At 36.1% G+C, this 25,841-nt stretch overlaps 1 protein-coding gene across 1 annotated transcript; it reads right to left on the reverse strand.

The window, feature by feature from the left end:
* Positions 1 to 7,237: 7,237 nt before the first annotated feature.
* On the reverse strand, positions 7,238 to 10,141 carry LOC113324403 (probable serine/threonine-protein kinase abkC). The gene is made up of 4 exons (XM_026572722.1): positions 9,416 to 10,141; positions 8,897 to 9,166; positions 7,906 to 8,061; positions 7,238 to 7,357 (listed from the first exon to the last, which is right to left on the reverse strand). Exons 1-4 carry the CDS (start codon positions 10,139 to 10,141, stop codon positions 7,238 to 7,240), a joined length of 1,272 nt encoding a protein of 423 aa, XP_026428507.1.
* Positions 10,142 to 25,841: the final 15,700 nt, after the last annotated feature.

Below are 25,841 nucleotides of genomic sequence, written 5' to 3' on the forward strand. Positions count from 1 at the left end.
ACTTTCTTCAGTCGCAAACCATTCCCCAGTCTCCCGCTCAAGTCACAGTGTGCTACTCTGTATGAGGACCTCCTTCCCTTCTGCCACTCTCCGTTCACACGGTTCTCAAAGCGGAGGAGAACGGGCGGGTAGCAGGTACCACAAGCCTTCTGTCCCACACATCTATTCAGAAGCAAGTGTAGTTCACCAGAGTCGACAGGTTATGGAATTAATACCTAGCCGGCTAGAGAAGTCGTTATCTTCCAGTTTGGTCGAACATGTCGACTTTTCATACCATGATTTCTAAAAGTGTTGATTTCTTCTGTAATTTGGAGAATGAGACGATTAAACAGCTGCGCAATCCCGTTTTTATAAGTGTTTGGCTAGTGTAGTTTCATTTTCGTAACAAACAAAATTCTCAAAACCAAATTTTTTTCTCAAAAATCTTCCGTCAAAATCCATAAGTTCAATCCAACCAAAACAAGATTTCATAACTTTTACTTCAACTGATTAATCCAACTAAATTAATTAAATTAAACAAGTTTATTAATGCTAATTACACAAGGACATTTTAATCATTTTTGAAAATATATGGCTAAGGGGCTCTGCTTTTTACTTCCTAGTGACCCTATTTTGTTTTATATGGTATACCCCAATCTCGCGACTTTTGTTTTAGGTAGTTCTTTTGATTTTGTTTCCCTTTCCTTTGTTGGATTACAATTTATTTCTTGATGTGCTTTATCATGCTAATGAAAAATAGAGGTTTTTTATTTAGAAGGAAAAAAAAAACAAACAAACAAACTTCACTGGTCATTTTTTCCTCCCTATTTTGAGGCGTATGAACTTCTTCATCTACCCAACAAAGAAGGATAAGAGGTATTTAAATTTTCTGAAACTACCAATTTACCTTTCATTAAATATTAACACTACCAATTTACCCATATCAAATCCTAATAATAAAACCTAAAACTTAAATCAAATTCATTTTCATTTCATATTTACTCCTTCATCAGCCGATTCTTCTTCTCTTCTTCTTCCTCTTTTTTGTTCATTTTCAAACTAAAACATCGTCGACTATAGACGATCCAAAGAGCAATAAGTCGTTTTTTTTCTTCTATATAATGTCGAAACAAACAAGATTCAAACAGGCCACTGTAGTTACTTATCCTAGTGAGAGTAATCTCGAAATTATTCAAGCGATTCGAAACAAACAGAAGAAGAAAACAGTTGAAGAAGACAAACCAGTTTGATCGCACTACAAGAGGAGGAAATGGCTCGAATCAGGTACTTTTCTATCAACCCAATCCTCTAAATTAGGTTTTAATAACATGCAATTGCTTAAAAATTGAAAATTTTGAAATAAAAGTTTTATGGGTTTACCAGAATCGTTCTGAATTTAATGTTTTAGTAAACCGACTATTTTAGGAAACGCTCTTTGTTCTTTACCACATAGACCGATTATCCTGGATGTGTTTTCTGGTTCGAGAACGTTGAACCACAATCTGTCCATGTTTATTCCCACATATCCTGATTCTGGTATGTAGGGGTAACCATTTTTCTGTAAGTTTTTTTTGTTAGAATCGGATTACATGAGTGTCCACATAAACCGATTATAATATTTGATTTCTTAATTGCTTAGCCCATAATAGGTTTATTTTAGTATCCACATAATCCGTTTCTTTGTGGCAAAAATGCCCTGTTTTTCTGCATGTTTTTTTGTTAGAATCGAATTACATGAGCACTTATATAAACTAATTCTTATTGTGCAGTGTTAGGAATCGGTTTTTATGTGTGTATCGTGTAAACCGATTTTGTCCTGAAGTTCATAAATATACTTTGAGTTTCATTCTTGTTTATCGTTTACCCCATATTCTCTAGGGACAACAAGGACAAGCAAAGACAAGTCGAAAAGAAATATAAGAACAAACATGACCCTGCTTCTCCTCAGAGTTTGGAACCTCGTCAAAAGGAAGGTAAAAATTTGGTTGTTTCCCGCCGAAGGGGCTCAGAGGGTAAACCCACATGGATCTATATCAATGACCTTCCACCTCAAGAAGCATTTGATTCTGCTACACCTATTGAAGAAGAAAGTAACAACAAATAAGTTGATGAAGAAGAAAGTGGTGACAAAGAATGGATGAAGAAGGGAGTGGCAAGGAAGTTAACGAAGAAAAAAGTGGAAAGAAGTTGATGAAGGAGGAGAAGAAGAAGTTCAAGATCAAGGTAACAAATATGGTAAGAATGATGGTCCAAATAAGAAGAAAAGGGACCACATGCCCGACCCGATGAAGATGTTTCCTCGCGACCCTACTGATCCTGTTTACGGGTTACTCTGTGATGAAGGACGATTATTATGGGGGTACAAAGATAGTTGGGACGTTGTTGTCTGCCATACCATAGTAAATACCTCAACCTTATGGCATGTAAGATAAAACTTATCATCCGTTTAGTGTTTTGATTATTGTCTATCGGTTTTGTTTTATTTTTTAGGAGCACGCCGATGTTGTACGTCGTATGAAGCCATGAATGTCACCGAATATAATGACCTTATGGCCAGTGGAATCACTAGAATCAACTTTAGGATAAGTAAAGAAGTAATCGATCTAGTAGCTTCACGGGGTTGTTGGCTGCTTTCGACAATTCAATTGTTGATTACGACAAACCTCTTGTTTCCGTATTCGCCGAGAGATTTTATAGGGAAACTGATACTTTCTATCTTCCTTTTGGTGAAATGATGATAACTCCAAATGATGCGCAGTTGATTACCGTCCTAAGCATATGAGGTAAAATCGTGAGGCCCAAAGACTATGCTAATGAGCTTGACTGATATAAGAAGTTCACCAAGAATGTGTTCAGTTGGGATGATGAGACTACCAAGTCATAGATACGAGTACGTGGAGCAAAGAAGAGGATATTCCATATCGAGAGCTTGAGGAACCACTTCATGGGAATAAAGAAGCTTCGTGCAAAGGGAAAATAGGTGACCCGGGAACGTATCTTCGCTATGGCTAATGCATATGTCCTTTACATCTTGAGAGATGTTATCTTCACCAACGTTTCCGGTGCCCGTGTGAACGCAAACTTTATATTCCCGACAACTCTTAGAGATCTGTCATCCTTTCACGTTCGTTGAAGGAGTTGAGAAAGGCTTCTAGGGCTCGAAGGAACCAAATCGGGGGGAATATTTCTTTTCTGTAGGTGTGGATATATTTGCATTTTCCAATGTTTGTTGAAAGGGATTTTCTGAACAAGCACTAGACGGTAAGTGTTATGGGGATAAGTACACCTCCAATGGTAATCTAAGTCCCAAGATGAGGAATATCTGGATTAAAGACGCCAATTGGACAACTTGACGATGAAAGATGTTGTCTTTCATCCTTACAAGGAGGATTTGGCTAAAGAAAAGATGGTTGGGTGAGGAGAATAATGTTAGTTTGGGCCTTTGTTGCACCCAAAAGAATATGTATAATGTACAACCCGACGAGAGTCGCAAGACAATGCGGATACGTATGAAAAATCCCAGATGAGCACGAGAAATTTAAAATCGATGATACCAAAATCAAGTCCTTTGATAATGATATTGAGGTTGTTCACAAACCTTTACCGCCATCTGAATATTGGGAAGATAGAAGGTGCGACATCCATGTGATGGATGTTCGTTCAAAAACATATGATGAGGCAACTCCAAATTACATGTCATGGTACCTCAGCGTTTCGCACACTCGAGTGACACGGGTAGAGGATAGGCACCAAATCAAGGACAAAGATACAACTCTCGAATACCTGGTGCGTATGGTTTCTTAATTATGGTTTTGTTAATGGTTTTAACATGATTTGTTGAATGTTTGTTGTTTAAAATGGAAACAGAGAAGAGGAATCGGGCATTTGATAAACTAATCAAGGCTATGTGTTAAGGAAGGAAAAGATGTTGAGGCCAATGAAAAACACATTGATCTATTGAACAGTCTGGAAGATTTAGATGAGGGTGTAAATTTTTTGGAAGCGGTGGAGAAACCAAAGAGAAAGAGGATGAAACTCATTGCAAAAATGAACTCTCAAGGTGAATCGATCACCGCCCAACATGATGCCGACGAAGAAAGGCCTACTAAACGAGGACGAGGTGTTCGTGGTCATAGTGGGGGATGTTGATGGAAATGATGATGAATGGTTTCCTTGTTTTCCAAAATCATGTCTTTAATTATGGATAATTACGGAGTCAAAACTGATGTCTTGAACTTACGGTCGAATTATGTTTGGTTATTTTCGTTAGTTTATGAATGAATCTGGTTAGTTTTCAAATTGTTGTGCTTTCCTAGGACGCAAAAAAAAGAACTACAATTTGTGTGCAAAAAATACATGATTCTGGCTGTTTATTCAGTCAGAATCGATTTACGTTTACCTACATAAAAATCGATTCTGCCTTTTCTCCAGGGTTACAATTTCAAAATTGATTTTACAAGTTCAGCAGATACACATATTCTGGGAATTCCATTCCCTTGTTTTCGTAAGTGTTCAGAAGCAATTTATGTAGATATAGTTAAAGACCTATCCTGAAAGAAAAAAGAAAGAAAAAAACATAATTTTGACAACCTACAAAATCGGCTTATGTGGTGAAACATGTAATCCGATTCTTGTAAGAAAAAGTGGCACTTTTCGTGTATCTTTTGTTGACAAGAATCGGATTACAAGTGCAATATTATAAACTGATTGTGACGAGACAGATTTTATATGGTTTTACAAGGCCAAATCGTTCTATGTGTACATTCCTAAAAACCGATAGTGTGAACTGATTTCAATAAAAAATAAAAAATTGTTGAGTCTTTATCTATATAAGGGAACGTCTTTGGGCCACTCCTACATCATCCACTAGTCAAATAGAGCCTAGAAAATGGAATGGGATCCGGAATAAGATATGCATCTCGTGAAATCGTTCATTCCCGCCTTCCACGTACATCCAAATGAGCTACATCAATTTTTTGGAAGAGAGATGAAAGAGTTATATTGTGAACGCACCACGAATCCGAAAAACCGTAGATGGAGAGACTTAGCGTTTCGATTCACATACATAAAAAATGCAATACGGGAGTATTTTAAAGTTAGAAAAATGGTGTACGACCATCATCCATAAACTCCTCTTAGTGAGAAAGTGAGTAATATGATAATTTTATACCTATGACATCGTTTAATGTTTGCATACTAACGTGTAATTCATTTAGTTTAAGCTGGAACAATTCAATCGTCTATCGCGAGTTCGTAATGCGGAAGGAAAATTCATTCACCACAACGAGTATGTGGTGTTGTATCGTCGTGCTCGGAGGTTCGTTGACGATGTGTTGATGTGCGAGATCCAAGAATTCACATAATATATTGTCCTACAAAATGCGTTAATTTCCTAAACTATATAGTGAATATTTTGTTTATAAAAGTATCACATAATCGGTCTATGCGTCCATTTATAACATTCGTTTTTGATAATCGGTTTATATGTGAATGAATAAGAACCAATTGTAGGTTTTCTTCGTTAATTCAAAAAAGGTCCGCCCAGATTGAATCTACAAGTGCACGAACATCCCAATTCTGGATTGAGTTATTTCAAATAAAATCAAATACTTTTCGTCTGTCGATGATGTCTGAACAAAAAAATGTCTGAAAATTAGTTAGATTTCTCGGCTAACAGGATTAAACATCAATAAACCACTCACCAATTAATCAGGAAAAGTAAAATAACGAGGTAAAGAACATAATTTTATGTCCTGTTGTGGTATGCCTGAAATAATGTCTAGGCCTCAAACTAGGAAGGCACTGTTTTTTGTTGGGATTATTTGTATTCTGGGTCCTATAAAAGAGACCCCAAGTAATAGGATGCATCAAAAAAAATTAATATAAACCAACACTAGAGCAAGTCTCATTGGTAAGAAATTATTATTTTTTTCTTTTCAACTTATAACTTTAACCAAGCACATTGTATTGGAAGCCTAGTTAGTAAGTTCGCGAATGATTCGCGAATCATTCACGAATTTTTCCGTATCACGAATTTTACCGTCTTATTCGCGTACGTTTGCAACTCCGAACCCAAGTCGCGTATTATGTGGCATTCCCGGATTATTCGCGAATCGTTCACGAATTTTACGTATCCCGAATGATACGTCCGTTTAATTCGCCATAAATTCTTTAGCTTTTACTTTTCAAAGATCCCACTTTTTGGGCTTTACTGCCTCCCGAGCATACACGACCGAATGTTAGACGTGTTGTAATTTTTATGAAACCAAAACGACTGAAGAGATTTGAAGGTGAAGGTGAGAGAGATCTCAAACTCACTAACCAAGCATCTAAACCACCATACGACGTCCTCTTGGATAACTAATGTTGTATATATTATTAATATCATCATATTAAGTTTATTTTTTCTTTAAATAACTCACACATATGCATAAAAATTGGTCTATGACCTTATAAATACAAATTATTTGTTATATATAGATACCGAATTTTCAGAGCCGAACTCACATTTATAAATCGAATTATACACGTACCTATGCCGTTCCGAATTACTAACGAATCACGTCCCGTTGACCGAATTTTGGACCGAATCTGGATTTTACAAACCGTATAATACTCGTACGTTTGACGTTCCGTACGTTTGCCGAATCCCGAATTGCTAACTAGGATTGGAAGAGTTGGCTGGCAATGACCGCGGGTGAGTGCTTATACCAATCTTGCGAAATTCTGAATCTTCTACTATACTTGGCAAACTTGCATGCTGCCTTATTACAATATCTAGGAACATAAATACAATGTCAACTGAAAAATGGTAATACAAAAAATACATACGTAAGAATATCTTCATTTTCCCATGCAATAGAATGTGCAGATCCATTAGCATAGCCTGCAATGGAGCTTGGAAGATAGAAATCATCACTTGGAATAGGCCATGGAAGTTCAAGTGTCCAATACCATAGTCAGTCAAACACTCACATAGACCATGTTGACTGTGTGAGACTTTGTTGAATTTATCAGCTCCCTCCCTTGGTGTTTATTTACCAGCATCTCCAATTTATTGAGCAGGAGCATTTGGCATAGTACAGAGCAACACAAAGGTTATGAATTCAAATTCTGAGAGTGACCAAATACTAACCTAAAAGTAATTAAATACTAAAATATATACCTTGTTTTTCTTTTTCCTCTGTCAACTTTTAATGTCTTTATTACCAGTCGGTCAAAATTGTTTGAAAGAACAGCTCAAAAGATGAGCAGTTTTTCAAGGGGCCATGAGTCCTTCGATTGTATAGACAAGTGACTCTGCCCAGTCTTTCTTGAATAGCAATGTTTGTAGTGTCTTCATAAAATCGTAATCTGGATCAAGCTTCCGCTGCCATCCCTGAAAAGAGAGAAATGCAAATAACAAAAAGCCATAATCATCTCGACTATTACAAAACTACAACACATACAGTTACGTCATGATAAAACCTACGATACTAGAAATTAGTTTAGAATTCCAAAAACCAGAAGCTTGGTTTTCTTAACGGGGATTCAATTTCAATTGATATCTTTAAATTTTAAATTTTAAACAGACAAATGACTACATCACTTAAATATCTAATTGTTTAAACCTCACGCTAGTGTCATTTAGTGCATATTTTCCAAGCTGCTGGAGGTTAAACAATTTACATACAACCCCACAGATGCATATGGAGTTGTATATTCGTAGAGAATTGTGATACTCTACAAAGTCCAAAAAATTTAGCAACAAGCAGAAACCACCTACCTAAATCTTGTGTGAGCTTAGTCAACACTACCCTGTTAATATTAGTAAATCGCAATGAAATATGATTTTTAAGTTGCTCGCTTGATACCCTCCATCAAATGAGCATGTTGAAAACAAAAAGAAATCATGGTTTGGATTGCAACAAGATATCAACTAATTACCTCGAGCACCAACATAGTAACCATCACAGTGCAAACATTGCCATCAACATTGACTTTGTGACGTCGAACTTGCTCAAGTAAATGATGCATGCAATCAGCAGGGTGGACTATATCACCTTCCGGGGTGCCCCAAAAAGCAAATGACTTTGACACTTCCTGATAAAATACCATGATGTTTGAGTAAAAGATGTAGATAGCTAAAGAAAACTACAAACAAGAATTCCTCTTATGCCATCTCATTTACAAGATAACACTAGATAATAAAATCAAGTGATAACAGTTCAGTTAATGTGAGCTTAAAGCCTCAGATTCAAGATCATCACCGCAGCACAACAGGCTTAGCAAAACATGATTTAAACTAATAGGATTTCTTACAAAATTCTGCAGGCCACCCTAATTCCTAATAGAATTGTCCAACCAAGTGAATAATGTTCTGTAACAAACATTTTTTTGATTTCTTGAAATCAACATTCACAATTCACATCTAATAACCAGAGTATTGGGCATCTAAAGATTATTTGGCTCTCCAGAGTTTCTTAGCAAACTAACGGGGATGCATTTCACTTCAAGAACTTCCAGATAGATAAAGAAGATTATTCTTATCCAAAATGCATATTTAAATCATATAGTGATGGCTGAGGTCATGTGGTACTTACTAGGCAGTAGTAGCTACAAATTAGGTTGGTAGTAACATTTGGGATTTTGCATACGTTGTTTAATATTATATGGGTTTATGGTTCATCTATCTACTCTGTTGATGTATGAATCATTTTTGATGGATTATGATGATCAATAGTCGTTCTTTATCGATTTTAATGTTATTGAGGTTCCATCCTAAATATTGAATATTAGCAGATTAATTCGACATTCTGAAGTACGGATGAAAAACTTTCATATGATACTAAAAAGTCAACAAGACATTAAGATGACAAACAACAGTACAGGCAATTAGTCAATGTTAAGCTACAAAGATCTGCAACAGGCATGTTACCTCAATGAAGGCTTTTGGGGTTGGACAGTTCTGTTGTTTTGATAACCTCAAGGTGCACTCTGCAGCTGTGCGGCCATCACGAACTGCAACAGCCTTAAAGAACTCCAGTAAATTTACTCTATCACTCTTAGAGAGCTCAGCTGTCATCCCAACATCAAGGAAAATAACATGAGGCCTCGATTTAAAGAGCTTCTTACGAGAAGGCTTGCCTTTAGGTACCCGGACAAGGATATTTCTGGGATGCATGTCTGCATGGATAAAATTATCCACCTGAAAGATAATTGCACTGATTGTAATGCTAACACAATATAGGGCGAACAACATAACCATGAAGCCCCATTGTTCGTGAATATGCCTATTACCTACCTCCCCAAATGTAACAGTATTGCACTAATATGTTTCAGATGTAAGTCATCATCTGGTCTGTGGCATTTCTTTGCATTTATTTGTGTCGTGCATGAAAATATCATATATGCCATTATTATTTTGATGCAAGAGTAAATACAGAAATTAACTTACCAGAAGCATCTTCAGAAGCGCGTGAGTACCAATGTGAGCAAGAGCACTTTTCATTCTTTCATGTCCTACATTCTCATCAACATAAGCTGCAACACTTTCTCCATTCTCAAAAGTCTCCACCAGAACAGCAGGATGCACCAGAGGATATAAAGGCTTTGGAAAAGAGACATCTTTCCATTGTCGAAAATTGTAAATAAAACGACTCAATTGTGCTGCTTCTCTTGCAAGATCTACTTGAGACATCATAAAGACCGCAAACTGTTGCACACTTTCATCAAGTCTCAACCACTTCAATGCGGGGATGAAGTTCGAAATTTTGGCAACCACATTAATAATTGCAAAATCTGTTCTAATTGATTCACCAACACCAGGATGTCTAACTTTCACAGCAACCACAATCGGCTTCGACTTTTGACCTGGGTATCGAAATCTCAAAGTAGCTCGATGTATTTGGGCAATACTTCCTGATGCTACAGGTTCCTCCTCAAAATCCTCAAAGATTTCCGGAAGTTTACGACCAAATGCTTTTTCAATAGTTTTTTTAGTGTAGGCAAAGCTATGAGCTGGGGCTTTGGTGTGAAGCTTTGAAAGCTCGGTGCAGAGATCTCTAGGAAAGAGATCAGGTCTAGTAGCTGTCCATTGCCCCCATTTTATAAAAGCTGGACCTGCTTTTTCCAGTGTAACCCGTACGATATGAAGCCATATTTTCCTAAAGTTCTCACCCATTCTATTTACTCACATGAATTACCATTATATCTATATGAGACTATGTTTTATGACTTCTAGTAGATTTAATATTCTAAAAAAGAAATTTCGAGTTAAGCTTGTTTTGTTAAACATCTTGAAATATTATTCAAGTAATAGATATTCATAGGTCCTTAGCAATCTTAGTTCAAAACAATTTATTGTTCAAGAACTATTTTTGCTTCATATGGATCATTTGGAAATTTCCCAAGCAATGATATTTATATCTATCGCAATTGAGAATGTTTCAAGAAAACAAAGGACAGTTTTTATAACTAATGAAATTTGGACTCAATGTAGGTACACGTACCCGGTACGCATACCATGGAAATCTAAGGTTCCAGAATGTAGGTAGATACACGTACCAAGTACTGAATTCGTGAATGGGTGAGGTACGCATATCTAGTTCGTGTACATCAATGGTCTGAGTTCGTGAATTTCCTTAGGGTAAGCATACTCGGTACGCGTACCTTGGCCATATGAATTCATAAACTGGTTCGTAGGTACATTTATCCTTTCCGCATACCTACCCAGTATGAATTAAGCAGATGCTCAAATATGATTGGCATTGGTATGATTCTCGTAAATACCTCTAAGACATCTTTGCTCACTAAATCACTCTGCGTTTGTGCATCATGATTCAAGTCTTAAGTGTTAAATGAACACAATATTGCTTATACGTTCAAATGACATATTTTCCACGAACTATCGTTGTACATGATTCCAGATTCTATGTAATTTCAAAGACAAACTTCTCACATGCTTACATGATCTCCTAACAAGAGTTTCATCTAAACAAAGAAAGTGTTTGCTTGAATCTCAAGTTATCTTTGCTTGAATTCTAAGAAACCTTCAGTCTTGAAAGTCTATAAATAGAGGGACTCAAATAACTGGGAACTCAATCCCTGACACTTGTATGTCCTAGTTGTTTGCTACAGTCTTCCTCTATATACCTAGGTTTCCTATGAGAAATATAATTAGGTTTATAAAGACTTCATTTAGGGATTCGTGAAGCCAGGTTCTACTATCTTTAGCTTGTTATTTCTGTTATCGAGGTTTTAGTAATCTCTTTCAGGAACGAGATAGATACAAATCACAACAGATAAAGTGTTTTCTTGAATCTCAAGTTATCTTTGATTGAATCCTAAGAAACCTTCAATCTTGAAAGCCTACAAATACAGGGACTCAAATAACTGAGAACTCAATCCCTGACACTTCTATGTCCTAGTTGTTTGCTAGATTTGTCCTCTATATACCTAGGTTTCCTACGAGAAACATAATTAGGCTTATAAAGACTTCATTTAGGGATTCGTGAAGCCATGTCCGACTATCTTTATCTTGTTATTTCTGTTATCGAGGTTTTAGTAATATCTTCCAGGAACGAGATAGATAGAAATCACAACAGAGAAAGTGTTTGCTTGAAACTCAAATAACTGAGAACTCAATCCCTGACACTTCTATGTCCTAGTTGTTTGCTAGAGTCGTCCTCTATATATCTAGGTTTCCTATGAGAAACATAATTAGGTTCATAAAGACTTCATTTAGGGATTCGTGAAGCCAGGTCGGACTATCTTTAGCTTGTTATTTCTGTTATCGAGATTTTAGTAATCTCTTTCAGGAACGAGATAGATAGAAATCACAAAATTCCCTTCGTCTCAGATTTTGTGATTCCTCAAGGGACAAAGGTCATTCTCACTAAAGTCTTTGGCTCAAATATCCTCAAGTGTGTACATAAATATATATTTGTTAAAGGGCCCATGCCCATGGATGTGTGGTCCAAAAAAGGAGTCTTTTAGTTTTCCCCTATCCATGTAAATATATGTAATATATCCATGTAACCAATAGAACTCTTATCAATAAGAAACTCCCTGCATCTTTCTCTGCCTCTTGTTCTTACCTAATTGTTACTACAAAACGTTATCAGCACGATGCTCTTACCGGTTGAATTTATTATTTTTCTTGGATTATTAAATCGTTAAATCAAGTGCTATTGTTGTCGGATCCGCATTTCTATCTTCTTCGTGATCAAGTGCAGCACATTGGGTTTTATGAAAATCCCATATCCCATAATCAATTGAATGATTAGATTTTACAATATATGTGTAATGTATGTGTCGTGGTTGATTATGCATGTGATGATTGTCGCTTGGAATCTTCTGTAAAAAGAGGAGAAGGAAAAGCCCATGCTGTTCAATTCCGATCCGTGAAAAGAGGAGAAGGAGGTTCAACCCGGTCATGTCCTGTCCAACTCGGTTCAACCCGGTCTGTTCCGGTCCCGTTTCCTGTTTTGACTGCTTTCGGGACGCGCGTACCTAAGGATGCCCCGGTTTTGTCGATATACAACGGGAACCAAAATGCGAGGTATGTAACTAATATTGTGGGTTTTTAAATTAAATATTAGATGGGCTTATTTGTTTTTTTAAACATGCCTAGTTCTATTTTTTCCCCTTAAAATAAGTCCATATCGTATAAATGGTCAACTAAAATTATGATTGTTGATCTTGTTCATTAAGAATTTTGGTTTATGTTATTTAGTTCTCTTGAGTATGATATTGGCTATAGTTGAATGATGTTTTTTTGTTTAATTGGTTGTACCAACTCAATTCCAATGTTTTTATTTGGGGTTCAGAAGTACTTGGACCATTATTGCGTACTTGATATTGTCTCCCAAATTTGAATGTTCCATGGGATGTTCCACTTGCTCGCCTATTAAAGAGTCGATATTTTCAAAATACTTTGCAAATAAAATCACATGTATCCTAATTTTTGTGGAAGAACTCACAAAAGGTGATATGAGTCAGAAAATTTCCATTTCTCTACTTCATCCATGATACCTGCGAACTAGTATACATTGAAATATAACAATGGAACTATCTTAGTAATTTATTCAACCTAAAGTAAGTGGTTGACATGTGTTGTGAGATTCTCTTGGCCTGTTGAGATAAAAAAAATTCTCAAATTCAGCTAAATGTAGCAAAATTGAAAATGGAAAGAACCCCGAAGTAATGACGGTTAGACGTACCGACTCATATAAAGCATGTGAAAAGGGACATATGTATCATGAGACAAAGATGTACTTTCGTCTTTGGTAGTAATAACACCAATACACAAGTATCAACCGAGTATCGGATCTGATAAAATGTAATATTAGCTCCCATCATAAATGAAAGAGTTGGAAATGCACCTGGTCATAGGTGTTGGTATATAAAATGTGTGTATCATAGCAGCAACCAATTTTCACATCAACTTTAATGGCAAGAAGAACTTTGCCAGGCCAATTGACTATCTTATTAAGTTGACTAGATCCAATGTCTTCACTTATGGAATGAAAACACGAGACACAAATTCTCTAAAGCACTTGATATATATTGGTAACACGTAATATATATTCACTCTAAAGTACTTGAGTTGAATCCACTTTTATTACGTAATAAGACCACACCACTTATTAAATCTCTCAAGACCGAAGTGTCTAACTCATAATTGTTTTTCTTCCACTAACTTAAGGAATTTAAACTAGTTGTTGAACTATTTTCTTATAATGTGACTACGAGGATTGGATCATCGAGCGCAACACTGCTCAATATTTGTTTTCAAGATAGAACAAAGACGTCACAAAATCTCTACATGTACCAAGAGATAATCACACCTTGTTAAATTCCACAGAAACCCATGCAAGTGGATATCATGTGGAAACTCACAATGATGAGTATGTAATTGAATGCATCTTTTATAGTCTCTAATGTATTAGAGAAACTAGTGAGTCAATCTAGTGAAATGTAAATCACTATAGTGTTTGGATTATTGAATCCATATTGACTCCGGCGATGAAATTTGGGAATTGACTCATACAGGATTTGGGCATAACCATAAAGCCACTTTGGTTGTGACATGATGATCATTTTGAAAGGACTCATACGAACATCAATTTATTTGAGTGACCAAAAACGGGAAAAAGATTGACAGAATGCGAAGTAACGGCATATATATCTCTCAATAAGTGTTTTCTAAAGTACCAAATGCACAACCCCATCATCCCTCCCATTATTCTTTTAAGTAAGAGAGCATATCACTCATTTTACAAAGTCTTCAGTAAAACAGGATTGAGACCATCCTAAGATGCAAATGGTAAACAATCCATATTACAAAGATAATAAGGTGAAATTTAGAAAAATATTCATGCAGAATGCAAACCATTAAAGTGACTTATGGATCTGGTGAATGTTTTGATATTTTGGACTAGTTATAGTTCCCAATAAATTTGCGTTTAAAAACTCCTAGCACATATTACACAATACAAAGTGCAAAGGCTCACCAATCTTATTAATGCTGGAGAATTTACATCAAAAGGACTTGATGAATATTGCATGTTTAATAGGATCAATATAGAGCATCTTATACCCAATGGTCTCGCAGAGGCTACCATCAAAGGTTACAGATGGTGCCTAAGGAATATGTTATGCGTACCAACCTATCTTTTATTGATTTGGAGATATGCAATATTACACGCATCTTACTTAATTCGTTTTTAGAACCCAATATTAGTCAACCTTTTCTGCGTACCAGTTGGTAATTGGATTTAAGCCTGACATTCGTGTTCTTACGCATTTTTGGTTGCACTAGCTATATATGTGCCATTACGACTCCACATCGTACTCTGATGGGTCTTCAAAACTGTGAAGTAGTTATGTTGGAAATGAGTTCCCAACAATTATCCGCATTTTAAAACTTTTGGCAGGAGATCTCTTACCGCTAGATTTGCGAGTTATCACTTTAATGAGACAGTCTTCCCGTCGTTAGGGGGAGATAAGAAAAAATATTTTCTAAGGGAACGACAGGAATTGTCGTGCTGTGTTCCCATTGTGTATCATATTGATTCTTGTACTCCACAAATGTGAATGTGAAGTGATAAAGAATATTTGATTTTCAGAATGTACACTGATGTTGCTAAAGTGATGAGATCACACATACTAGCTGCAAACCTACCTGCAAAGTTACAAATCCTCAATATGGGATATACACCATAGACTAAGGTGTTGCAACTACACTCCGTGGAAGTTTGGTTGAGGTCATGGCTCCATAAAGGAAGTTAAAGAGACCACTTGGTTCGATCAATCCTCACCTAGAAAGGAAGTAGGTGAGTAAGGCACAACTTATTTATATCATCAGAAATCATCTCATAAGATTGTATTTGTATATGTCCATGAATCAAACTGGAGGACGCTCCAAAGTTTTAAATGATTCTAGAGAACAATGAAATCCCGATGGATTATGAGAATGCATATGAGTCAATGGAAGGATCATGCGTGCACAATGATGATATAATCCATAAATAGTATCTCCAGAAGTAGAGCACAATGAGATCGAACCATGCTTTATTTTGATTAATTTCAAATAAATAGAATATTTGGCCTACGCAATCCAGGTAGAACTTAGTTCTTTGAAAAATATAAGGGTATTTGGTGTGGTAGTGCTAACCAACCTAGTGTAAATCCTGTGGGACATATGTGGTTATTTGTTACAAAGTGTAGTGAGAAGAATGAGGTCTTAAAATATAAAGAATCACCTTGTGGTGTGAGGTTTCTCACAAACCCTTGGATCGCTTACTCTTTTGAACATCATAATGTTCAGTTAATTAGTTTGCTTGGTAGTCTCAAAAGAACTTGAAACATAGTAGATGTGGTTATATCTCTGGAGATTTAGACTCAAAGATATTTGCAAAAGTGCATGATGGCCTTTTTCTTCCCAAGTCGAATGACTCTAAACCACGGAGTGTGTTTGCAGTTACACTGGAACACTCACTTATAGATTTAAACAATCAGGCGGATGTGGTATACCCGTCTAAGTGACTATTTGATTGGGCAGGGATAAACAAGTAAATTTTCGTGCCATGCGTATTAAATAAGTTCCTGATTCAGAATTATAGCTATCTATGTCAACTGTATGGACATGATAATTACTCTTAATGGAATAAGAGATCTTACAAGCTATTTAAAATCTGAATTTGAGATGAAAATCCTGGGAAATCTCGATCTTATCTATGTTCTAAACTAGAAGACCGAGCTTGTGGTATATTATTCCACCAGTTTGCATATGTCCATTGTCAGGAAATTTAACAAGGACGTGCATGCTGCTAGCACTCCCATGATTGTTCGAGTTTCAAATGTATATAAATGACCAATTCGTTTAAAGGAAGATGACGAAGTTGGGTCGGGAGATGAAATTTCCTTATCTAAGTATAATAGACACATAATTATGCTTAGAATAATGTACTCGACATCCTCAATGAACTTGTTAGCTAGATATAGCTCAGCGCCAACGCAGCGTCATTGGAATGGTATAGTGGATGTAATCATGTTCTTAAAAGTAACCATTGACATAAATTTGTTTTATCCATGCAAAGATATAAAAAGGAATGCTAACGAAAGTGAAATCCATAGGTTTTTAATTATAAAGGAATAATAATCTCTTCTCCAACGAAAGTAATCAGGGGGAGATACGGTAGACTATTTTCTAAGTCATTACCGATATTCAGTTTCGAAAAGTACATGACTAAAGGAACAGTCTGGAACAATTCTGAAGTAATCAGGGGAGATGCCGATATCAGGGGGAGGATCCAAGGATATGATGTCGACATATTTCACTTCGAAATTCAAGTTGTGTTGTATTCTTTTTCCCTTCGATCGAGAATAGTTTTTCCCAAAGGGTTTTGTTACTCGATAAGGTTTTTAGCGAGACAACACTAAAAACATCAAGCATGTTGAACATTGAAGACATAAAGACCGCGTTGATATTACTGAAAATATCTGAATCAAAGAAATGAAACGCACAACGTAACTTCCAGAATCAACAACATGGCCTTATAAACGTTCAAGTCACCAAAATAAAGTGTGATAAACTCCTTTTGACTGCATTAGACAAATGAAAATTGTCTGACATCAAGGGGAGCATATAATGGTGTGTTGAACTATTTTCCTTCACCGAGGTTGCTTTTTCCCACAGGGTTTTGTTACTCGGCAAGGTTTTTAATGAGACAACAACAAACACCGGGAAGTAATTTCCCAGCTAAGGCTATTGTCTTTCCCATAAGGATTTTTTGCCTTAGGAGTTGTAAAGCAACTAGTCAACTTCAACAGAGCAAAGTGATCATCTGTAACAGATCACCTTTACTTGCATCTGTCAAGTTGTACTCTTTTCCCTTCGTCAAGTTTTTGTCCCTCTGGGTTTTCCTTGTCAAGGTTCTAATGAGGCAACATATTCTAGTCCAACTATGTTATAAGTTTGCTTAATATTGTACTCTTTTTCTTTAGTTCAGGGTTATTCCCTCTAGGTTTCCCTGGCGAAGTTTTGACGAGGAAATTAACTTAGACTCATCGATCTGTGAATATCGTATTGCATGTGATGAACTACATGTAAAGTAAGAGACAACATGTGAAGTACTACATGTGAAGAGTTGTACCAAGGTTTTATCCCACTGGGTTTTCTCTTGTCAAAGTTTTAGTAGCGCAATTGATTTCGGCACAAGTTATCAAGGAGAGAATGACATTTGAAGAACTACATTCAAAGCACTATATGAGAAGAACTATGTATAAAGTTTTAGTACTGTCATATAAATTGTTCCATAGATCACTTGTTTCGCTAGATAAAGAGGTAGAATAAACAAGAGAATCAAGTATTTGTTATTAATCTTTAATGAAGTTCTCCATAGATGTCTTCATGAGTCTTTTATCATCAATCCTCAAGGAACGCTTTTAATATCCGTACTTTATTAAACCTAATCTAGTACTAAATCGACTTTAGTAAAATAAATCTAGAATACGTTTTGGCAACTAATTTTGACAACTGACTTGACATGCCAATGCTAGTGATTTCAACCGAGCAATACTTCAACACTACTATTATGTGGTCTATCTGGAGTACTAGTAGGAATAGTTTCATTTTTAGAGATAAAAAGAAAACTCCAGGTGTCGTTATTGCCTGAGCTAGATTTATGATAACTTGCAGGAAATCTCCATTACTCCTGGAACCCATTTGATTGTCATTAGTTCTTTAAAATGGATTCCTCCTGGATGGATCAAATGTAATATTGATGAAACTTTTGACTTGGTTTATGTGTCTAATGGTGCAGGCTATATGATGAGAACTCATATTATAAAGCTTCTTTTTGTGGTGCCCTCAAGTTTGAAGTTTTTTATCCTGAAGAAGACGAGACAAGAGCAATTTGAGATCCTCTCAAGAAATCAATGGAGTTACAACTCAATCATGTCATCGTAGAAAGCGATGCGAAGATGTAAATTGATCAATTTCCAGCAGTTTTTTTAAGGCAATAAACACACGAATGCTATTTTTAAAGATATCTAATAGCCTTGTGGCTTGTACCTTTACTTTCCAACCTAAAAACTGTGGCAATGTTGCTCACACCTGGGAAAATTGGGCCAAAGTAACTCTGCATATATGGTTTGGTCTGAACCTCCAGTCTAGCTTCTACCAATTATTGATGAAAACTCTCAGCCTTAATTAATTAGGCCTTTGACTTTAAAAAAATAAAGTTGTTAAATCAATAAAATAGTTGTTACTAGTTTCGTAAGTAAAATCTAACACCATATTTTGTTTTTTCTTTTTATTAGTGGTAAAACAATATTTTTCTCTATTTATATGATGGATAATACAGTAGTACGCTACCTTTTACCTAATTTGAATTTATTGTACGTGGTCCATTGCAAAACTAAAAACTGGTCATTCTTTTTATTCCCTGATTGTTAACAAACTAGCTAGGACTAAGTCGATGCTCGCACCTTTGAAAAGAAACAAAAACCTAGTGCAGTTATCATAAATGAGATAAAAAAAATTAGACTATTTATCGGGCTTTCATTCGTTCGTCTTTGGAAGATGTTGCAATTCACGATGGGACTGTGAATTGGAGTCATAAGTTTTTGATCCTCATTGATTTTCCAGTAATTTTTTCTTTTGTGTTTATGGGTGAATCTCCTGGTTAAATCTTGATCTCTTTCAATTTGTGGAGATCTGGGTTGTATATTTATTTCTTTGAAGTAATTTAAAAAAACCCTTATCCACCTATTTTAGTTAGTGTTAATTAATTGTATTAGTTATTGAATTAGTTTAATTACTTAATCTTCATTTAATCTAAATAAAATCAAATATTAAAAGAAAGACAAAAATTACAAGAAATTGGATGGGAGCCGAGCAACAAGCTGCGTTCCAATTCCTTTTTGACAACAACCCCTTAACTATGGAATATGAAATCTCCCACTTTGGCATGGTGCTATAGGTGTTAAACATAGTGGACTTGGTCCATTAAAGGACGAGGATGACGACGAGGTTTACAGAACTAATCGCATCATGACTAGCTATGTAGTTTCCAATGTTTTCAGAAAATCTACAGTTTCTCCACCAAGATCCCCCAAAGTAGTGAAGGAAAAAACCCCAAAACCAAACCCCTTAGAAATACACTTCCCTAGATATTGTTACGTTTCTGAGTTACGACACTGCTAATTGTTTGTCCAGGAACAAATGTGGGTACACCACCTCCAGTAAAAGGAAATACACCCGTTACAACCAAGCACATGTCACGAAAATTATCCCAATTATAAACCAAAATATCAGCTAGTCTCAAAGCCATACCATTATTATAAAGGAAGCCCAAAGAAACCTTTTTCCCATCCGGCACGCTTGCATGATAACACATGTCCGCAAAAGTGTCGCATACTAGATCATGTATGAACTTAAGACCAACTTCATGAGAACAATGTAGGGCATGTTGCAAAAAATATCCATTTCCCTATCACAGCTGGAGCATATCCCCCTTTCTTCGAAAAGTGGAATCCCAAGCCTATATCGAAGTACCACACAAAACTGCATAGTCCCAATTTTCTGATTAAGCCCCTCTATAAGGATACCCAACAAATAATCTTGCACGTGCTTGGTTTTGCTGCATTGCCAAAGTGCAATATCACGCTCATACATGTTAAACCGAGTGGGTAGCTCTTTCTTCACTGCATCAAAGTATTTAATTGCCAAGGAACTCATCGAGTAGGGGGAAATGTCGCCTGTTAGAGCATAGCTCGGTTGAACCCACTAAGTGTTGATATGTCAATTTTGGTTGATATATTTTAGTATCAAAACTCATCTAGAGTCGCTTGATTAAATACTATAATCAACTTCGTTTAGGTTAGACTAGAAAATCTATGAATGTTGAGACATACAAGTATTACTCCAAAGACCCGAAGAATGCGAAGAAATAACGAACCACAACATCGACATTATCCTACCACTTGAGGTTATTAATATTGACTTGATATTGTTTCCGTTCCTAACGTATCTTTCAAGTCATTATATATTGAAAAACATAATATGCGAAGCTGTATATATTTGTATATAATAATCTAGTGATCAGACTTGGTCATAGAATTATGAATAAAGTATTAAGAAAACATATTACGAAGTATAAACGCTTATATTTTGGAACTTCGTAAATACGACATCGACATAATATGTGTATTTAGTTACTTGATTATGTATAAGACATAGGTATTGATTTCATCCTAGGAAAACTTGTATTATTATATTGGTTTAAGGAAGTAGATGTATGAACTTGTTTTCATAATCGAAAAGGAAATCATGATTGGTCTTGTTCTTTATTGAATACCTTTTGAATGACCACTGAAAGATGACAAGGTAGAACCTATCTTAACTTAATGTTGGGACTTAAGGTATAACCGGTCATAACATATGATGTGTAGCAAGTTGTAATCGGTCACAAGCTACTTTGTGAAGCATGGTGTAACCGGTCTCAAGCTACATTAGGAAGTTAGTTGTGATCAGTCACAAGCTACCTTTTGGAAGCAAGGTGTAACCGGTCACAAGCTAATATGGGAAGTTAGTTGTAATCGGTCAAGAGTTTCTCTAAGAACCAAGGTGTAACCGATCAAAATATAACTCGGGAAGTAAGGTCTAACTGATCACAAGTTACCTTTGGGAAGCAAGGTGTAACCGGTCACAACCTAGTTTAGGAAGCATGGTATAACCGATCACAACTTATATTGTGAGTTTGGTACAACCGATCCCAATGAGAAAAACCAAGTTTCCAATATTCAGATATCTCTCTATGTTTAGATGAAGTTGTACATAACTCTTATCATTTATTGTTCAAATATATTCCTTGATGCTCAAGGTGATCCCGAACTGAAAAATTGAAAAGCATTTAATTATGATTTTCATAATATATGTTTTAATTACCAGCAACTAAAGTATATCGTGTGAAAAATATTATAATTAATGTGCTAGACTGATAATAGAAGTTTTCTAAGAGAGTTTTCAGAAATATGGTTTGGTAATTAATTGGAAATAGGAAAACCAAAATTAGGTACTTTAGTTTTAATATCTTGATAATATTTTTGGTTTTGGAATTTCCTTGTTGTCCAAACAACCCTGGTCTATAAATACTTGAGTTTACATTTCTTGCGAACTATCCTAAGAGCTAGGAAAACTTCATTCTTATTGTTTCTGGTGGAACTGTCTATCCGGAGAGGAAAGTACCCTAATTAGGCGAAATCTCTTGTGATCGCTCGTTTAAAAACTTTCGTGGGATCAAGAAGATCTACGAGTACTGTTGGTGTGGGAAACTAGATAATTGCATTCTTATTGTAGTTTTTGATTATTGATTTGATTGACTAACGGTTGCTGAAAGTTTGATTGCACCTAGTTTGTTTATTCTTGAGAACCTTATCTTCCGATATAAGGTTCACTCAAACTAGATCAAAGTATCAACGAGATCTTTAGAACCATTTAAGAATCTAAAGACATTGTTAACAGACTCCGTTATGTGCGTGATTGATTACAAGAGGATTCAAGTGGTGTTGTGCAGGTTATTGAAGGTAATAGAAGATTTAAATACGAAGAAGAATTCTTATTAGTTTTCGTATCTCGTGGATTTAGTGCACACACGTTGATCAGCTGGGATCCAACTAGAATAGTGTTTATCTTTGATATACTTGATTGACTACTTGAGTGAGATCGGCATTGCCTTATAGTTTATCTTTGAGATCTATATTGATTGTATGTGAATCTAGAATTTGATTATTTCGGTAATCAAAGTTTAGATTGATCTAACCAGACAAAGGAGTTTATTATTTTAAACGGAAGAGCTTTTGTCTACAACTCACATATCTTTATGGAAAAGATTGATTAGTGTGGGTACCAACCATATTTTTCCTTTGTTGTTTGGAATACGATCCAAAGGACTTGTTATTCACGTGCGTGACTGTAGAAGTCGAAGGCGCAGGGATAATGAGGAAACTAAGTAGCTAGGGGTAGTCTACTTGGTCTCAACTATACGAAGTTGGTATTAGATTTTTTATAGCGTCTTAATTCTGAGAGTATTCAAAACTGGACTAGGTCCCGGGGTTTTTCTGCATTTTCGATTTCCTCGTTAACAAAATCTTGTTGTGTTATTTACTTTTTTTTCCGCATTATAATTGTTATTATAATTAAGTAAATTACACACGTACGTTAAATCCATAACACTTGATAATGATCCTATAGAGTTTCGGTTTAATACACCTATTATCAAGTGAACACTTTGCTGTCCTATCGTATCGATCTTGAATGCATAATCAATCACACGAAGTTGTTGTATCGTATCGACTATGTCCATAGACGATTAAACTTGTTAAAGGACTTATAGGTTGATAAATAAAAGATTGTGGTGTATTTGGGTACCCTCGTCTTTTCATCGCCAATGCAAGGTGGATAAATATTACTAACACATACCTAGTTATAGGTGTTCAATGCATGTTCGAAACTCGGGCTCAAATCAACCCAACCAGATTCACGCAAGATCATATTCTGTTGGGCTTGGGTTTGCTCAGTATAGGCCAAATAACAATATTTCATCGTATCTTCCATGGTATACACACCCAAACCACCATGCTTGATAGGGAGAGTGGATAATCTATGGTGGAGCAAGCCGTAACCTGGACCATCACCTGCAATGAGATGCCACAAGAAATGATTTAAGTGGCTGTCAAATAATAATTGTGCATCACTTTAAGTGTTCAGGATTGGTAGTTCTTATTGAGAAGCAAACGAGGTACCCCACTACCGTTTGCAGTTTTTTAAGCTTAGTAATAGCATCCATCAAAGTTGTTGTCTTACGCACCCTGTTAACGACCATGTCATTAGAAAAACGAAGGTTCAAGTTAACGGGACCACCTAATAGTTTCACACTCTCGACTGGTTTGCAAATATTCGAAGGGAACATACCCCCTGTTAAGCCTTTATTATCAACAATCGACCAAAAAATCTCAGTTTTGGAGACATTTAAATGGAACCCCAAAGCTGCACCATCCTGCTGAATAATATATAAAGCTTTCGCGACCATTAACGTATCTACAATTAGAATGTCGTTATCTAGGTAACATGCTTGGAGATCCACAACACCTTGCATTGCAATCTTGTGGATTAAAGGGTATAAGACCGGAGCAATTAACAAGGGACAAGAGGATCGCCTTGTTGCACCCCTTTAGAAGATGTAAGAGTTTTATCTAGATAATATAATCTAGATGGCTTTGCATAAAAAATTTTACCTACCTGGAAATCAAGGGGCACTGCTTTCTAACTTCACCCAACACTGTCGTGCGATCCATCAGATTAAAGGCGTTTGAAACATCAACCAAAATCATTGACATAGAGTTGGATTACCATGCACCTCCAACATCCTATTGATAGAGTGAAGTATGGCTTCACCTCCACATTTTACACCCACGCCAAACTGATAATCACTCAAGTATGCTTCATCTCCTCCCCAGGTGAGAAGATGCAACCTTAGAGACCAATCATCTCCAGATGGTACCAACATCTATTGGGCGTATGCCTCCACCAGGTTTCATGAATGGAGTGAGAGGAGTTGATGCTATGAACTATCCCAAGGCAGATGAGCATTTCCCTTCCAACCAAATATTCACGATGTATGTGATAGATGAGGTCAGCTCCTCCGAGACAGCAGGTGCAGAGCCACTGAAGATGTTGAGCACGTAAGCCATCTCTCCTGCAGGAGGTCCCTTTGGGGAAGCTCTTTATTTTTATCAACACCAAATACCTGGATGTTGTTAGAGCATTGCTCGGTCGAACTTACCAGTGTTGCTATCTCTAGCTTGTTTTCAAATTTAGTTATCTACACTATATCTTGATTTCTAGTCTACAATTAGTTAAGTCTCGGATTAGGATAGAAGTGTAATTGAGAGGCGGACATCACGGCAATCATCATTGCATTCTACCGTTTGAAGGTGAAGATCAACCAAATAACTTCTTCAATAAAAGGTAAATAAAGACCGAACCACCTATTTCTCAAGTTATATTCATATTTTTATCTATAGGACGATGTCGCATAACTAATTAGACTATCATAAGCATATCAAGAATTTGTAGTCGAGAACTAATTACCAAGTTAAGGAACTTATCGAAATATGACTAAGCTTAATGAACATTAAGCTTACTTGATGAATTTTGGTTATAAACAATTTATTGTTCGCAATCAAAATCACGATTCAAGTTTTATCATTCGAAAATAGTCTGGAACAATAATATATGTCATTGATGTTATTCGGGAATGTTTCGAATCAATTTAGAGAAATATAGAACTATTGTAGATTCGGATATAAGACAACGTACATATCAGTAATTCAAACTGGGAAAACTGTTATAAGTCTAAAGTCGTAATGCATGTACTCAGTACACGAAACGGAGTAGCTATATGTCGACAAACAGATTTTTGGTACGCATATTCATATGCACACCTTTAAAATTATGGGAACTCGTGAATCCGGATTAATACGCAAACCAGTACGCGTACTAGAAAAGAACTGTGGCTTACGGAACCAGTTTGGTATCCATATCGGTACACGTACAAGAAAAGTTTTTTGGACTCCGGAACGTGGCTATGTTTAAATGGTATTAAAAAAGAGAGGGTCTAACAACACACCCAATATTTCGCTTAGTAATTTGTATGTACTAACTCCAATATACTTTCAAGAGAATCAACTAGACAGTCAGAATCAATCTTAAGAAAAGTATATCAAAGAGTTATATCTCAATTTCTCAATTCAATCCGCAATCAAAACAGGAATTTGCGATCCCGATTGAATATAAGAAATAACTTGTACGGTATCAAAAACCAATATCCAAGTGTCAATCAATTTAATCATAAACCAAAGGTTGGATTCACAATTGATTGAACTTACGCATAACCTGTGATATTTCAATTATATAAACAAATATAATGCGGAAAACAAATAACACAAACACCAGAAGTTTTGTTAACGTGGAAGCCGAAAATGCAGAAAACCCCCGGGACCTAGTCCAGATTTGAACACCACATTGTATTAAGCAACTACAGACACTAGCCTACTCCAAGTTAACTTCGGACTGGAATGTAGTTGAGCCCTAACCAATCTCGCACCGACCAAGGCACAGTCGCGTTCCTTACGCCTCTAGAACCACGCCGGATTCTGTGCACTTGATTCCCTTAGCTGATCTCACCCACAACTAAGAGTTGTTACGACCCAAATTCGAAGACTTGATAAACCAATCTGTCTCACACAGAAAAGTTTATTGAATAGATAAACCTGTCTCCCACATATAAACCTATGAGTTTTGTTACGTATTT

Source organism: Papaver somniferum, chromosome 11 (genome assembly GCF_003573695.1).
Source record: "Papaver somniferum cultivar HN1 chromosome 11, ASM357369v1, whole genome shotgun sequence".
In the NCBI taxonomy this organism is placed as follows: Eukaryota; Viridiplantae; Streptophyta; class Magnoliopsida; order Ranunculales; family Papaveraceae; genus Papaver; species Papaver somniferum.